The sequence below is a fragment of the Phacochoerus africanus genome, chromosome 2 (assembly GCF_016906955.1).
Source record: "Phacochoerus africanus isolate WHEZ1 chromosome 2, ROS_Pafr_v1, whole genome shotgun sequence".
Taxonomy (NCBI): domain Eukaryota; kingdom Metazoa; phylum Chordata; class Mammalia; order Artiodactyla; family Suidae; genus Phacochoerus; species Phacochoerus africanus.
This window is the reverse complement of record NC_062545.1, coordinates 193,271,934-193,289,354: the sequence shown is the minus strand read 5'-3', so window position 1 is coordinate 193,289,354 and position 17,421 is coordinate 193,271,934. Positions and strand designations below refer to the sequence as shown.

The window sequence follows — 17,421 nt, the reverse complement described above, 5'->3', positions numbered from 1 at the left end:
TAATAACCCCAATTCCTCCCTTCCTTCCACCCACCATGGTCACTCTGCCTCCAGTGTCTTCCTCTCCTCTTGTTAAAGGTCTCTCACGATGAAGATGGAGAACAGCACATGACCTGCTTTCCCCAGGAATTCTCTTGTGGGCTGGGGTCCAGAAACTACAGGGAATAAGGGGGAGTGTGCAGGGCACATGTTGTTTGGAAAAGGTGACCACATATTCTTTTTTTTTTTTTCTTTTTAGGGCTGCACCTATGTCATATGGAGATTCCCAAGCTAGGGGTCGAAGCAGAGCTGCAGCCACCAGCCTATACCACAGCCATAGCAGCACAGGATCCAAGCTGCATCTGAGACCTACGCCACAGCTCACAGCAATGTTGGATCCTTAACCCACTGAGCGAGGCCAGGGATTGACCCCTCATCTTCATGGATCCTAGTCAGGTTAGTTAACCACTGAGCCACAAAGGGAACTCCGACTATAATACATATTCTTATTTGGAAAAGAAAACATACCTACTGTTTTAGTAAAACAAACTATTAAAAGTAAGGCTTCAAAAACCTCCCAAGGTCATACGTATACAGGGAAAATACCACTCTATGTTTCCAGATGGGAGGGAAGGCACAGAAGTGCAATGTCAGCTGACAGGTATGTAAAATTTTTGTCCTTTCAAAGGGGAACACGATTTTATAAAGCTTGATAAATACCATTCTAGTCATTAGTGTCTAAAATGTGCAAAGCACCAACCAGTAAGCAAGGAAGGGGTTCCACATATCAGCATCCGTTCCTTCTGCATGAGGCTTGTTGTAAGGTCTTAGGCAGCCCTTTTGTCCTGTCCCAGCCTCTGGGTCCTGCCCCATTTTTTTCCCCCTCTCTAGATTCTTAGACGAAAGTGTAGTGACTCAAAAACACTCTTACCATTAGCCACTCCTGGTCTAGAAAAAGGAAGGGTTTGATGCAAAGAATACCTTTGCAGGCAGGGACTTCCTTGCTGTCCTCTTTGTGGGTGGAGAGCCAGCGTCTGGCTTTTGGTTTCTGCTCCAATCCTGCCTGCCTTCCTTTCTCAGATGCTCCTGAGTGCAAACTCTGCCACCGGGACACAGAAATCTCAAATTGTTTGATCACCTCCTCGTCAGTGTCAGAAGATGTGGACAGCTCCTCATCATCTCCAAACTTGTTAACTGGAAGCAAACGAGAGCCATGAGTCTCCCACAGGGCCCACGAGAAAAGAGAGCCAGAAAATCCAGAGAAACAGAAGAACATGGCCAATCGGTCTGGATCAAAGCAGACCAGGGCTGGGCAGAAAGAAATTAAAGCACTTGTAAAACACAAATTTGAGTCCAAAGGAATGAAACTGGAAAAGAAAGCTCAGGAGGGTAATTAGAAATATACAGCAAGAGCCCAGAGAAACCATGGGGACACCCCTAACCAAGATAAGGAGCCCTTGTGCTGAGCTGGGCAGCCTGCTGATGTGTTGAATTGCTGACACGTGCTCGCGACTGGGAGTAGGACAGTAATCTGTGCGTGTGCCTCATGGAAAGTTCTCATCAATGATGATGGAAAATGTGCTCCTCGCCTCATCTCAGTTATTAAAATACCCAGAGCCAGGCCCCATTTCAGAGAAGAGATATTAGCAGCTGAGCTCTTCCAAAAGCTTCCAAATTTTGACCCAGTTGTATACACATATATATTACAATGACACCACGTTGTTACATGTTTTAAAAATTAGTAAATAAATAAGTAGTTTAGACTAGAAATGTCTTTCTCAGTGCAGAGCCAACCCAAAGTCCCTTTGACTTATTTGCACAGCTTTTCCCAGCCCAGCACCCTGGGCGGTCCTCTCAGCCTGCATGAACATTCTGCCCTTGCCTGTGCTGACCCTTCCTCCTGAAACCCTCCCTCCCTCTCTCGGGTGTTTACCTGGCTGGCTTCTCTCACCATTCAGGTCTCAGCCTGAACACTTCCCTGATCATCCAACCTTAAGCAATTCTGTTCATAGCACTTACCATTTTTTTTTTGTCTTTTGTCTTTTTAGGGCTATACCCAAGGCATATGGAGGTTCCCAGGCTAGGGGTCTGATTGGAGCTGTAGCTGCCGCTCTACACCACAGCCACAGCAACGCAGGATCCAAGCCGAGTTTACGACCTACACTACAGCTCATGGCAACACTGGATCCTCAGCCCACTGAGCAAGGCCAGGGATCAAACTTGTGTCCTCATGGATGCTAGCTGGGTTCATTAACCACTGAGCCATGACAGGAACTGCCAGCACTTGCCATCTTTATTTCTTTCTCCTCTGCTACAACTTCCATGAAAATAAAGACATCACCTGTTTTGTTAACTAATGGCTCTATACTATGTAAAACAATGCCTGCTGCATAGGAAGTACTTAATAAACACTTGTTAAATGTTGAAGAAATTGAAGAAAATACCCAATGTTTTCTCTCAAGCCTGAGTACTCCCCCTCCCCAACACACACCCTCACACCTGGGTACCTGGAGCCTTGGGCCTGGCATTCTCTTCACCAGCACCCCACCCCAGACTAGTCAAGAATCAAGCTCACCATTCAGGTCTCAGCATAGACATCATTTCTTCTAGAGAGTCCTGCCTTAAATCAAGTTCAGGGCTTTAGGGCTCCTTCCATGTGCTGTAAAATCATTCTCCGTCCTGCCCTGTCTGTGCTCCCTCCAGCACTGTGGCAGAATTACCCATCTAACTGCCAACCATTCCACCAAACCTGTACACACTCTGAGGTAAGGGACACTGCAGATTGCCCACCTTTGCATCTCTCTAGGCACTCTCTCCATTAAAGGCACATGGCCATACTTTGTAAATACTTGGTGAATGTGAATTGGAAACAATAAAAATGGGGAATTATTATTTTTTAAAGATTTCCCTCTTCTATCCAAAAGTTGCAAAGTGATTCCAGGCAAGAATATGGTTGTTGATTCACAGGTGGGTCCTGAAGATCCCTTCTGACTCAGAGGCTACGAAGAAATTTAAAAGCCATTTTTTTTTTGTCTTTTTGTCTTTTGAGGGCCGTACCTGTGGCATATGGAGGTTCCCAGGCTAGGGGTCCAATCAGAGCTATAGCTGCTGGCCTATGCCACGGCTACAGCAATGTAAAATCTGAGCCGCATATGCAACCTACACCACAGCTCATAGCAACACCAGATTCTTAACCCACTGAGCAAGATCAGGGATTGAACCTGCAACCTCATGGTTCCTGGTTGGATTGGTTTTTGCTGCGCCACAATGGGAACTCCAAAAGCCATATTTTAAGCAAGAGAAAATACTTTAAATGTTAGCCTGGTCCACATACTCATTCTATGGCTTAAGAGCTGATTTTCCTAAGGTTTTTTGGAAGACTAGGAATTTTAGCAAATACTTATTGAATGCTTTTTACGTGCCAGGAACTGTCCTAAATTGCCTTACGCGTATCTCATTTGATCCACACAAAACCCCTATTATTGTTCTCATTTTCCAAGTAAGAAAATTGAGGCAGAGAGAAGTCTACCACTGGCTGAAGACCTTACTGCCAGGAAAGGGTAGAATCAAGGCAGCCTGTCTTTAGACCATGTTTCTAATGACTCTGCTGGAGATGACAGAGAGGTGGTGAGAAAGAACTCTTACTCTGAGTGCTCACACTAGCTAGCTGAGTCTACGCAGCCAAGTCCCTTAACATCTCTGACCCTGCTTCTCCATTTGTGGATCATTTCTAAAGTCTAGATATTTCCCAGATTTTTTCCAGATCTAAATTCTCCGACTCTAAACTTTCTACCTGAGAGGCATCAACACTCAACCTGTTTCTCTCTTTTATGGAGCAGCTGATCCAAGAACATAAGAGCATATTGTTTTCAGCTCACTCAAGTTTATTTTTTTTTTAAAGTTTCATTGAAGTATTGTTGATTTACAATGTTGTGATCATTTCTGCTGTACAACGAAGTGATTCAGTTATACATGCACACACATACATTCTCTTTCAGATTCTTTTCCCACATAGATGACCACAGAATATTGGGTAGTGTTCCCTGTACTGTACAGCAGGTCTCTATTGGCCAGTCATTCCATACCTATTCATATGTGTGCCTATGCCAATCCCAAACCCCTAGTCCATCCCTCCCCGTCCCCTTTGATTATCATAAGTTTATTTTCATAGTCTTTGAGTCTGTTTCTGTACTGCAAATAAATTCATTTGTATCCCTTTCTTAGATTCCAGATATAAATGATATCATATGATGTTTGTCTTTCACTGTTTGACTAACTTCATTTAGTATGATCATTTCTAGGTTGCCTCAAATGTCACTAAGTTGTTCTTTTTTATGGCTGAGTAATATTTTAAGTCTTTTAAAAAATCATATATATATATTTTTTTGTGGCCATGCCCATGACATGTGGAAATTTCCAGACTAGGGATCAAACCCATGCCACAGCAGTGACCCAAGCCACAGAAATGACAATCCCAGGTCCTTAATCACCAGACTACTGGGAACTCCACCTAAGTCTGTTATTGGTTGTGACTAGCACCATGGTGGGACCTGAAAAGCTAAGTGTTGGAGGAGGTTCCATCAGTGTCCCAATAGAACACCATTACAATGGACAGCCTCCTCATGTTTCCATGTGCTGGACATAGCACTCTGGTGTGGGATGGACCAACAGCACTAAAATTAAACTCTCTCCACCTTTAGAGTGTAGGACCAGCTAAGCACCTGGGACGTAGTCAGGGCGATTATGCAAGGGAGAAGTGGCTGGATTAGACATCCATAGGCACCTTTTCCAACTCTGAGATTCTATTCCATTTGTATTACTAGGCCAATTTTTAAAAACTTAAATAGTCAAAAGTTATCAATTTAAAATTAAGTGTGTTAGTTTATAGGTATTCCCTCATGTAGAAAATCAAGAATTAGAATTCATTAAGTTACCAGTATGTGGCCCTTGATTTTTTCTTTCCAAGGAGTCACCAGTCATCCATGGATTCTTCTCACTTGCTATAACAATCATAGCAATAATTATAATGTTTCCTATTTACTAAACATAGACTACATGTCAGGCACCTTCTGTGGACATTGCATATATGATGCCATTTAATCATCACAGGAACACCATGAAGTAGGGATTATTATTATTATTCCTATTTTATTTTAATGATTTTTATTTTTCCATTATAGTTGGTTTACAGTGCTCTGTCAATTTGCTACTGTACAGCAAAGTGACCCAGTCACACACACATGTATATTCTTTTTCTCACATCATCCTCCATCATCTTCCATCATAAGTGACTAGATATAGCTCCCAGTGCTATATAGCAGGGTCTCATTGCTTATCCATTCCAAAGGCAATAGTTTGCATCTATTAATCCAAGATTCTGGTTTCTCTGCATGTCGTATAAATCTTTCGCCTATTCTCCCCATTTTAGAGACAGGAAACAGAGGCACAGGGAGGTTAAATAACTTGCCCTAGGCAACAAAATTAGCAAAGTAACAAAGCTGGGACCTGTGTTCTCAGTCACTGTGCATACCACCAGACATCACTGCATCAGGACAGTAGAGCTACATCTAGCTTACTTTTCAAAGTGAGGTGGAAGGGGGCTCTGTGCTTCTACCCTGAAATCTGCCAGAAGGTTTCTTCCTTTGTGAGAAGATCAGTGTGAAGAAGAGTCAGTCATGTGGGAGGAACACACTCAGGCTGCAGTATAAGTGGCCCCTTGTTCTTTGTGGAACTATAGATGCAACTGTATATGCTGCTCTAACCTCAATCCCCAAGGATCTCAGGGAATTCTCTGTCTAAAAAGTAACCCTTCCACCCTTTCCCCCTAAAACCATTGAGCAACATTAGAAGTCAAGAGTAGTGCTATTACAATAATAAGTAACCCCATAAATAGCATTTATCACATGCCAGGCACTGTTCTAGACCTTTACATATGTTCACTTATTTCCTCCTCATAATAACCCAAAGAAATGGGTACTTTATCATCTCCATTCTGTGGATGGGGAAAACGAGGCACTCCGAGGTTAGTAATTTGCCACAATCATAGCAGTTAATAAAGAGTGGAACCAAGATTCAAGCCCAGGTGGTCTTGCTCCCAAGTCAATACTACTAATGACCACATTATGCTCCCTCTACCATCAGCTGCTTCAAGGAAAAAAATCCTGGTCAAAATCTATATATCTGGAGTTCCCGTCATGGGTCAGTGGAAATGAATCTGACTAGTGTCCATGAGGCCTTGGATCCCTGGCCTTGCTCAGTGGGTTAAGGATCAGTGTTGCCATGAACTGTGGTGTAGGTTACAAATGTGGCTCGGATCTGGCGTGGCTGTGGCTGTGGCATAGGCCAGCTACAGCTCTGATTCAACCCCTAGCCTGGCAGCCTCCATATGCCTATAAAGACAAAAACAAAACAAAACAAAACAAAAAACTATACCTCTGTGTTTGATCACTAGGAAGAAAAATCGCATAGGCTGGGCTAGAGAAGATTTTCATGAGCATCTATCTAGACCCTCATTTTCACATAAAGAATCCAAAGCCCAAAGAAGCCAGGTGATTTGCCCATGGTTATACCAAGCCAGAGGTCTCCAGGTCTCCAGGCCAGTGGTTTTGCCACATTTTTTTTCAAGTTTTCTCACCAATCGGTTATTTTCTCAGATTCAGATTTTGACTCTTACCCTTTTGAAAGATGCCAGGTGCTACTTGCCTTGTAATGAGTCTGTGTCAACAACTAAATAGCTGATCTGGATCTCATTCAACTTAAATCTTTGAAAATCACAAAGTCTCATCTAAGTCATGGCACTTATTTTAGACTTAAGATAATACTTTCTGAAACACCATATAAATAACTATGTTCAGTCCCCTTTCCAGCTAAGTACTTGGAAAATAGCACAGTGGGACCTTGTATTAAAATCTTCACATTTTAGCTTGCTAAAACAACAGAGAAAAAGCTGCACAGATGCCATAGATATAGACGATCTTGAAACTGAGATTGTTCATTTCACTTAATCACAGAATGCAGATAGATCTTAGGTACCACCTCAGTATCTACCACCAAGAAGTCAGACTCTTCTACAGTCTTTCTGATGCATGGCCGCCCAGCTCCATCCCTCTGTTCACACACTACTGAGGCGCTACCGTGGGCCTCCTGCACAGGTGTGGGGGGGGGGGCTCATGAATTTGATAGAGAAAGAACGAGCTATCTATAGATCCATAAATATCAAGTCTCTACTGCAGTGCAGTTAGAATAGCCCTCCCTCTGATTTTTAGCGAAAATTTTTCTAGTAAGGAGGGGCAGAGAAAATGTCATATTCATCTTCCACAATTAAAAGACAGGAAGGTGGGTGCTTCCCCAGTGCTAAAGAAACTGCTTGTCAGGTGTAGCCATCAGTCAAGGCTAAGGTGATTAAGATCACAGAATCTGGAATCAAGCTGTCTCAGTTTGAATCTGGGATTTTCCATTTGCTGGTCTGAGATCTAAGCAAGTTTCTTAATCTCTCTGAACTTTGGTATTCTTATTTAGATATTCCTTACTTCTTAAAATTGATAAGAGGGGGGTTTCCTTGTGGCACAGCAGGTTAAGGATCTGATATTGTCACCAAAGTGGCTCAGGTCCCTATGGTGCAGGTTTGATCCCTGGCCTGAGAACTTCCACATACCATGGGCACAGCCTGCCCCCCAAAAAAAATTGGTGAGAGGACTAAATGCGATAAACTATGTAAAGGCTCTTCATATGCCTGACCTATGATATGCTAAAAAATGTTAATGATCATTAGTATTATTCTCATCATGGCAGTGCCCTATGCGGAAACCCTTCCAGTCTGCATCTAAACCCTTTACATGCAAAGGGAAGAATGCTTATTCTTGCAGGGTCTAACATGAAAACTCATCATCAGAGATATTGCAGGGGGAGGGAAAAAGAAACGAGAGCTGGAATAGGAGAAAATTAAGCTGATAATGTGGGTTGTATCACCTTTCTTCCCTCACCATGCTTTTTTTCCAAGCCTAGAGGTGGAGCAGTCTGTAAGAGCTGGCAAGGCTGTCTGGATGTGGGCAGTGCTCAACACCTGTTCATTTCGTTGTTTCTTTTAAGGCAACAAAACCACCAATTGGTGATACAAAGAGAGGATTTCTTAAGCCCGTCTGCTGCTATTTTACAGAGGGAGAAAGACTTTATAAATCATCAGTGCAGATCCAAGCTTATTAATTCCTTCCCACCCACCCAGGAGCAATTAGGTGGAGGGAATTACTGCTCATATCTTATAGCTAGGGCATGGAGACAGGTGGGGGTGGGCTGTGCTCAATGGTGCAGTACCTGGATGCCACTTTTAGCTACAATTGCAAGAATCTCTAATATACCAGACTTTTCAAATACTCACAGCAAATGTCTGTCTAGGTGGCTGGATAAGGATAGAAATAAGAACAAGAAATTGGTTAAAGTGAAAAGTGGAAGGGAGGTCAAAGGTGACAACTTCCCCTTTCAGATCCTAAAAAAAATGGCCACATTTTTAGATGCACAATCCAGCCATTCTTGAACTCAGGCAGGATAGGAAATGATTTTTATAAATCAGAAGCCTTGATTTTTTTTTGAGACTATTCTCTTTGGAAGTCTGGATTTCCACAAAGGAGCTTCAATGGCCACCCATGGTAAAAGCGAAGACGTGGGTGGCTGAATGGAAAAGTTTGGGCTATATACCCTGTACAATCAGAGATGATTCATTCCAGTTTATACTCTTATAAGATTCTGCTCGTAAAGAAAATAATGAGTCCTGACTTCTTCTTAAAATTTGAAAAACATTAATATAACCTAACTCCTTCATTCTACAGAATAGAAACTAAGGCTGAGAATGCTTAAAGCACGTACCTGTAGTCATGTAGCTAGTTATTGGCAGAGGAAGGATTACAATCTGGTTCTTCTGTGCACACTTGTTTTGTCACCCTACACCTTGTATGAGATGTTTTGACAACTGCATTTCATATATGAACCAAGAGTCATCACTTATAATAGTTAAATGTGAATTAGTCAAACAGAAAATCTTGTACTAAAATTAGTAACATAATGATAACTATATTAGAGAGTTCTTGTGTGGTGAATCAGGTTAAGCATCCAGCATTGTCATCATAGCAGTTTGGGTCACTTCTGCAGTGCAAGTTCAATCCCTGGCCCTGGGAACTTCTATATGCCACAGACAAGACCAAAAAAATAAAAAAAAAAATAAAAATAAAAACACTATACTAGTGTTATGACATTAAGATTTCCACTTAATGAAAACAGCAGAGTGAGTGATTTGAACTAACCCACTAATAATAATTATAAATTCATGAAACAATTGAAACCAACTATTTGAAGGCATAGAGGGTAAGCAGCATCATGCAAAAACTGGAAGGGATTTAATTTTTTAAAGAAGGAAATTACTGGGTGAGATACATGGTTATACTACTTTTTTGTTAAAAGTATTCCTAAGTCTATAAGGCAAGGGCATCAAGGACTCAGGCAGAAATCACAAGCCTTATTGACTTGAGGTGTCAAGAGGGAAGAAACCAGGGCAACCAGAGCAGCTGGAAATGAAGAAGGAAATCCCAGACAGGAGGGGACCACAAAGAAGGTCCAAAGTCTGCATTGAACTTGGGTCAAACACATGACTGAAACCTAAACTATGAATGCGTGGGGGAGAATCCAAAAACCCACAAAAAGTGCCAGCTAGAGGGCTAAAAATTTGATTAGACATTTAAACTGCAGCCTGCCTCAGCAGGTACTGAGTTAGGAGTTTGAATCTGGCCAAGTTAGAGGGGCTTGGTAGACATCCCCAGCTGTCCATTAAAACTCTAGAAGGGCCAGTATTTGAAATAAGATGAAGAGTAAAACTAAAATAAGCCTAACATAACAAAACATAAAACCAATATACTCAAAGGAATTGATTAGTAATTTCACTATGAGCTAAAACAAAAAGCAATACTCTTTACAGGAAGACAAAAGAGTTCACTTTTACAACATTTCCTCCAGAATGTCCAGTGCACAACCAAAAGTTACTAGACATACAAAGAAAGAAGAAAAATGTGAACCATCAAGGGAAAAAAAAGCATCCAACTGAAACTAGCCCCAAGATGACTCAGAAATTGGCTGCAGATGACAAAAATCTTTATTCTATTATAAATATGTTCAAAGAAAGGAAAAAGTGACCACAAGGAATATAAATAAGGATAATTTCAGGCAGAGAAATGAAAATAATATTAAGAAAACTAAAAAAAAAAAAAAACCAAGTAAGCTTAGAATTAAACGGAAAATCTTTGAAGTAAAAAAATTAAAGACTTTTTTTTTTTTAGCATATTGGAGATGGCAATGAAATTTGAAAGAGCTCAATAAAAAGTAATCAATCTGAAGAACATAAAAAATTAGGAAGGAAAATAAACAAAACCTAAGTGAACAAAGATAACATATCAAATTGTCTGAAATATGTGTAAATGGAATCCAAGAAGGAAAAAAAACACAACAAAAAATGTGAAAGAAAATTATCTGAAAAATAATGTCTAAGAATCTCCCAAATTTGGTGGAAACAAAACAAAACAAAAACAAACCTGGCAATCAACATACAAACATTTCAGTAACCTAGTTCAAAAGTTCTATAGCTAGGAGTTCCTCTGTGGTGCAGTGGGTTAAGAATCTGACTACAGCAGTTGGGGTTACAGGTTTGATACCTGGCAGTGGATTAAAAGATTCAGTGTTGCTGCAGTAGTGGCTCTGATTCAATCCCTGGCACAGGAACTTCCATATGCTACATGTGTGGCCATTAAAAATTTTAAAAGTTCTGCAGCTAGACACATCATAGTCAATAAGCTGAAAATCAAAGATGAAGCAAAAATGTGAAAGTAAGAACAGAAAGAAAAATGCATTGCACATAGGATAATACTAATACAAGGAAAATTGCCTTTTCTTAGAGACACTGATAGTGAGGAAACAATGCAATGACAAATGCTCAAAGGAAAAAAAAATGTCGACACTTAATTCCATATCCAGATAAATTAGCCTACAAAAAGGAATGTAAAATAAACACATTTTTATAGAAATGAAAAGAAAATTAATCACATCTGCATTTCAAGAAACATTTAAAAGAAGTTCTCCAAATGAAAGGGAACTGGCAACAAACTGAATTTCTGGTTAAAGGGAAGGAAAGAAAAGCAGTAATAGCAATGGTAAATATGTAGACAGATACAAAAAATATTTGATGTTTCTTTTTTTCACATTTTTTCTGAAAGATAACTGAAGAAAGTACATACTATTGGGGGGTTGATAGAGTGTAGAAAAGTAAAATATGAGATAACAATAACACAAAGGAGAAGGGAAGTAAGTGATTTACACTGTTGCAAAGTGGTGTACTGCTGTGTTATAATGTAAAGAGTAAATGTGAAGTGATACGATACTAGCTCAAAGTGGACTGCAATAAACTAAGGATGGATATGTAATTCCTAGAACAACTATGAAAAAAAGAAAATACAAATAGGGGAGTTCCAGTCGTGGCGCAGGTGGTTAATGAATCCGACTAGGAACCATGAGGTTGAGGGTTTGGTCCCTGCCCTTGCTCAGTGGGCTAACGATCCCGAGTTGCCGTGAGCTGTGGTGTAGGTTGCAGACGCGGCTCGGGTCCCGCGTTGCTGTGGCTCTGGCATAGGCTGGCGGCTACAGCTCCGATTCAACCCCTAGCCTGGGAACCTCCATATGCCGAGGGAGCGGCCCAAGAAATAGCAACAACAACAACCAAAAGACAAAAAAAAAAAAAAAAAAGAAAAGAAAATACAAATAGGCGGAGCTAAAAGTTTAATAGAGGAATTAAAATTGAATACTAAAAAAATAAGATTATTAACACAAAAAGTAAGTAGTAAGAGCAACAGAAGATGAAAATCAGAGGCAATAAATAGAAAAAAATAGTAACATGACATACTTAAACACAATAATGTCCATACATTAAATGTAAATGAAATAAACATCCCATTTGAAAGTTTTTGGAGTTGCCAGCATGGCTCAGCAGTAACGAAGCTGAGTAGTATCCATGAGGACGCAGTTTGAACCCTGGGCTCGCTCGGTGGGTTAAGGATCCAGTGGTGCCATAAGCTGGGGTGTAGGTCGCAGACATGGCTTGGATCCCATGTTGCTGTGGCTGTGGCATAGACCAGCAGCTACAGCTTCAATTAGACCCCTAGCCTGGGAATTTCCATATGCTGTAGGTGTGGCCCTAAACACACACACAAAAAAGTAAGTAGACCAAAAAGTAAGTAGACCAAAAAGTAAGTAGACCAAAAAGTAAGTAGACCAAAAAAGGAAAAAAAAAAGAAAGTAAAGATTGTCAAATTGAATAAAAAAGCAAGACCCAATTATATGATGGCCATAAGAGACACACTTTAAATATAAACACACTGAGAAGTTAAAAGTAGAGGGATTGGAGTTTCCGTTGTGGCGCAGTGGTTAACGAATCCAACCAGGAACCATGAGGTTGTGGGTTTGACCCCTGCCCTTGCCCAGTGGCTTAAGGATCCGGTGCTGCCCTGAGCTCTGGTGTAGGTCACAGACGCGGCTGGATCCCGCGTTGCTGTGGATCTGGCTTAGTCCGGCAGCCACAGCTCTGATTAGACCCCTAGCCTGGGAACCTCCATATGCTGCAAGAGTGGCCCAAGAAATCTCAAAAAGACAAAAAAAAAAAAAAAAGTAAAGGGATTAAAAATAAAAATTATGCAAACTAAAAGCATAAAGAAGCTAATACAGTTGTCTTAATATCAAAGTACACTCCAAAACAAGAGTTTTATCAGAGGTGAAGGATACTTTATAAAGTGATCAACTCTTGAGACATAAAGATCATAAGTGTGTATGAACTTATTAACACAGCTTCAAAATACATAATGGAAAAATGAATGAATTTAAAGGAGAAATAGACAAATTTAAAATAAATTCAAAATAAATCTGAAGATATGAACACCCCCTTTTCAGCAGTTGGTTAATATAGAAACTAAGAAAAAAATCAGTTAAGTATACAGATTTGTATCATGACTCAAAATATAGTCCACCGTGATAAAGTGTACTTGAAAAGAAAGAATTCTGTAGATTTGGGTATAGGGTTATATAAATGTCAAATAATTCCAATATCTAACAACTTTTACAGAAAGTATAATAGGGAATATTTCTCAACCCATTATATGAGGCCGGCATAATCCTAATAAAAACACTGGACAAAGACATCACGAATATAGAAAATTATAAACCCATATCTCATATATCAGAGTTATAAAAAATCCTTAGCAAAATATTAGCAAATGAAAGCCAGTAATGTATTAAAAGGATTATGCATTATGGCCACATAAGGTTTATCCCAGAAATGCAATGTTGGTTTAAAATACTAAAATCAATTGATGTAATTAAGTTAACACAATAAAAAAAAAGTCATCTTAATAGGCACACAAAAAGTTGACAATATCCAACATCAATTTCTGTTAAAAACAAACAAAAAAAACCCCAAAATCTATCATGCTAAAGTCAACAATCTGAAAAAAAAGACAATCTACTAAAACTTTATAGCTAATATCAATGATGAGACCTACTTAATACATTTAGCAAATCTTATATAAAAATCAATTATACTTCTATATTCTGACTACAAATTTAAAATGTTTTAAATTTAATTGTTTCCAATAGCATTAAAATATATTAATACTTAAGAATGTTTAGCAAGAGGCATTCAAAATATTTTTGAGAGAAAATAGAGAAGACTCAGTAATGTTAAGATGTTAATCTCCAATGATTCAATGCAATTCAAAACAATATCAAAGCAGATATTCTATAGAATTTGACAAGCAGACTCTAAAATGTATAAGGAAACACTAAGGACTTAGAATATTCAAAATAATTTTTAAAAAGAACAAAGTAGGAGTACCAACCTACCTGTTTTTAAGACATTATACAGCTACACTAATCAAGACAATTTGCTATTGAAAAAAAGATAAATAAATAAACAGAATAGAATTAAGAGTCCAGAAAGAGTGCTACCGAAATACAGTCAATTTTTTTTTTAACAAAGGTGCCAAAGCACTTCAATGGGAACATTAAAGTCTTTACAAAAAAGTATACTTAGGCAAAATGGATATGGAGCATCAACCCTTACCTCACACGATGTGAGTGGGTGCAAAAATTAATCATAGATCAAATTGTAAAACTTTATGAAACTCCCAGGGGAAAAAAATATAGGAGAAACCTTTGCAATCTTAAGATATATATAAAAGCATGAACCACAAAAGAAAAAAGCTGCTAAATTAACATTTAAAACTTTTTTTGCTCTTTGAAAGATATTAGGAATGAAAAGACAAGACATAGACTGAGGGAAAGTATCTTCACACAAATGTCAGATAAAGGACTTGCATCCAGGATATAGAAAGACCTTTTTCAATTTGATAATAATAATACAACTCAATAAAACCACCCAGTGAACACTTCAGCAGATGCTTACAAACTACTATGTACAAATGACTTATAAGCAAATGAAAAGATGCTTAATATCAGTAATCACCTGAGTAATACATATATAAAACAAAATGTGATACTAACAAAAATTTTAAAAACTGACCAAAAGGAAGCAAATAATTTGGAGCTCTTATACACTCCTAGTAGGAATGTAAAATGTTAAAATTACTTTAGTGGTTTCTTAAAAACTTAAACAGAAATTTGACCATATAATCCAGCTACTCCACTGCTAGATATTTTTCCCAAGGGGGAAAAAATTGTCCCCACAAAAACTTTTACACAGATGTTCCTAGTAGCTTATATTTAGAAGAGTCAGCATCTGAAAGCAATCCAAAAGTGTCACAACTGATATATGGATAAACAAATTACGATATATGAGTACAATGGGATACTAGTTAGCAATCAAGAGGACTCAACTATTTATACCTTCAACAACATGGATGAATATCAAATGCATTAAGCTAAAGAGGGGGGAAAAAGTCAAAAAAGAGTACACATTATATAATTCTGTTATGTCATATTCTAGAAAATGTAAAATGATACATTGAAGGTACAACCACTATAGAAAACAGTATGGAGGTACCTCATAAAACTAAATATAGAACTATGTATGATCCAGCAATCATACTCTTGGGCACATATCCAGACAAAGCATTCATTGAAAAAGATGCATGGATCCCAATGTTCATTGTGGCACTATTCACAATAGCCAAGAAATGGAAACAACCTAAATGTCCATCAACAGATGAATGGATTAAGAGGATGTGTACATATACACAATGGAATACTACTCAGCCGTAAAAAAAGAACAAAATAATGCCATTTGTAGCAACATGGATGGAACTAGAGACTCTCATACTAAGTGAAATAAGTCAGAAGGAGAGAGACAAATACCATATGACATCACATGTCTGGAATCTAATATATGGCACAAATGAACCTATTTCCAGAAAAGAAACAAACTCATGGACATGGAGAACAGACTTGCAGTTGCCAAGATGTATGAGGAAGGAGTGGGAAGGACTGGGAGTTTGGGGTTAGTAGATGCAAACAATTGCATTTGGAGTAGATAAGCAATGAGATTCTGCTGTATAGCTCAAGGAACTGTATCTGATTACTTGTGATGGAACATGATGGAGGATAATGGGAAAAAAGAATGTATATATATATATATATATATATATATATATATATATATATATATATATATATATATATCTGGGTCACTTTGCTATACAGCAGAAATGGACAGAACATTGTAAATCAACTATAATAAAATTTTTTTTAAGTAATACATTGTAATAGAAAATAGATCAGGTGGTTGCTGGTGGTGGGGTTAGAGAGAAGGATGGATTACAAAGGGAAAACTTCCAGAGAGATGTAAACATTTGTTTTATTGCCGTGATGATGGTTTCACAAGTATAATATCCCAAACTCGCCAAATTGTACACTGTACCTATGTGCAGGTTATTGCATTCCCACTGTACCTCAATAAAGCTTTTAAAAAGTAGATTGAAGTAAAGCTGGCTCCCATGGCAGCCTTCCCTCTCCTGTACTGCAAGGCACTGGAGTCCTGTTCTCCCCTTGTTGACTGCAATACTCCCTCCCAGCCTTGAGCCATTTCCATGCAGTTCAGAAAGCTCAAAACCAATGAGGTCTAGAACTTGTCCTCCTGTGCTAGCCTGAGGAAAGATGCTGCAAACCAGGTGCCCACCAAATAGAGCATCTCTCTGCTGCCCACTGTGTCCAATGGGAAGTACTCCTGGCTTTCTGATTTATGTTGAATTCCTAGATAAGCCTTGAAATGCAGCCTACAATTTAGCTCCAGTCTGACTCCTGTGTCTCTAGTTACTGGACACTATTCCCAACAGCCAACAGCCACTAACTAGAGTCACTGTAAAGACAGACAATGCTGACACAGCCTGGACTGTCCCGCTGCCATGCTCAGCCCACCAGATTCATACCATACACCAGTATATGTCAAATCAGCCCCACATTTTCCTTGCATCTCTGGACAAAAATTTGTGTTGCTAGTTATTCGCCTAACGGGATGGTCCTATATCCAGGGCTGCTTTAGCCACTTTGAAGCTTATTTCTCTTCCCTCCCAGGGAAGAAAAGAGACATCAGAATAAGAAAAGAGACATCAGGAAGGTGTGGGGGGCCACAGAAGTGGGGAGAGTGATTAGGTCTGACTATGAGGACCACAAAAAGCATTCACTACAGGTTGGTATTCTGAGCAGACCTGTATCAGTACTCACTGGGCCCCCATTTCTCACCATTTGGACTCTCTCAAGTACAAATATTTTCTGGACACTCAGCTTTGACACTTACTCTAAGCTGTTTGATCACTGCAACAGGCCTTATCTGGATAAGAGCAAATGCTACACCATTTACTTATCTGACTCTTTTAGGCTCTGCTAATTCGTATGCCTCCTCCAAGGGCATTCCTTGATAGGACTCAAGTGTTGTGTTGTTTTCCTACAACAGTGGCATTTACATACAAATTAATGGCCATGACTGTAATTTTCTCTGCTGAGAAGTGAGGTGACCTGATAATTAAATTTCTGCACATGCAGAGAAAACAGAAAACCAGAACGCTCGTTCTTGCTTTCTTTTTCCCAACCCCCAATAGTTCTCTATCACTCCAGTGAATCCTTACAAGCAAATGTGAATCAACATTTTAATTTACAAATGTTCTGATTAGGAAGACAAAAAAAAAATTCATTGCCATGGATACCAAAATGAAAGGCCTGAGATATATAAGCAAGGCTGAGAAAGATAATGAAGAGATCTTGTGATGTGCAGGTGTTGTGAGTTTCTGAATTTCTAGTTGTTCAGTTCGTTCCCTCATCTTCCCATCCCATGCTACAAATCACTCTCAAGGCAGTTTCCAAAGTTGTTTTTATCTTGCAGTAGAGCCCAGACAAGGTACAGAGGTAATTTCT

The 17,421-nt window shown here is 39.2% G+C and overlaps 1 protein-coding gene across 1 annotated transcript in view; it reads right to left on the bottom strand.

Moving 5' to 3' along the window:
- Positions 1 to 17,421, bottom strand: part of SYT16 (synaptotagmin 16) — a 120,676-nt gene that overhangs the window by 41,845 nt on the left and 61,410 nt on the right. The window contains exon 2 of the mRNA XM_047769219.1: positions 961 to 1,287. Coding sequence (XP_047625175.1) covers positions 961 to 1,287 — 327 coding nt within the window. The remainder of the gene's footprint in view (positions 1 to 960; positions 1,288 to 17,421) is intronic.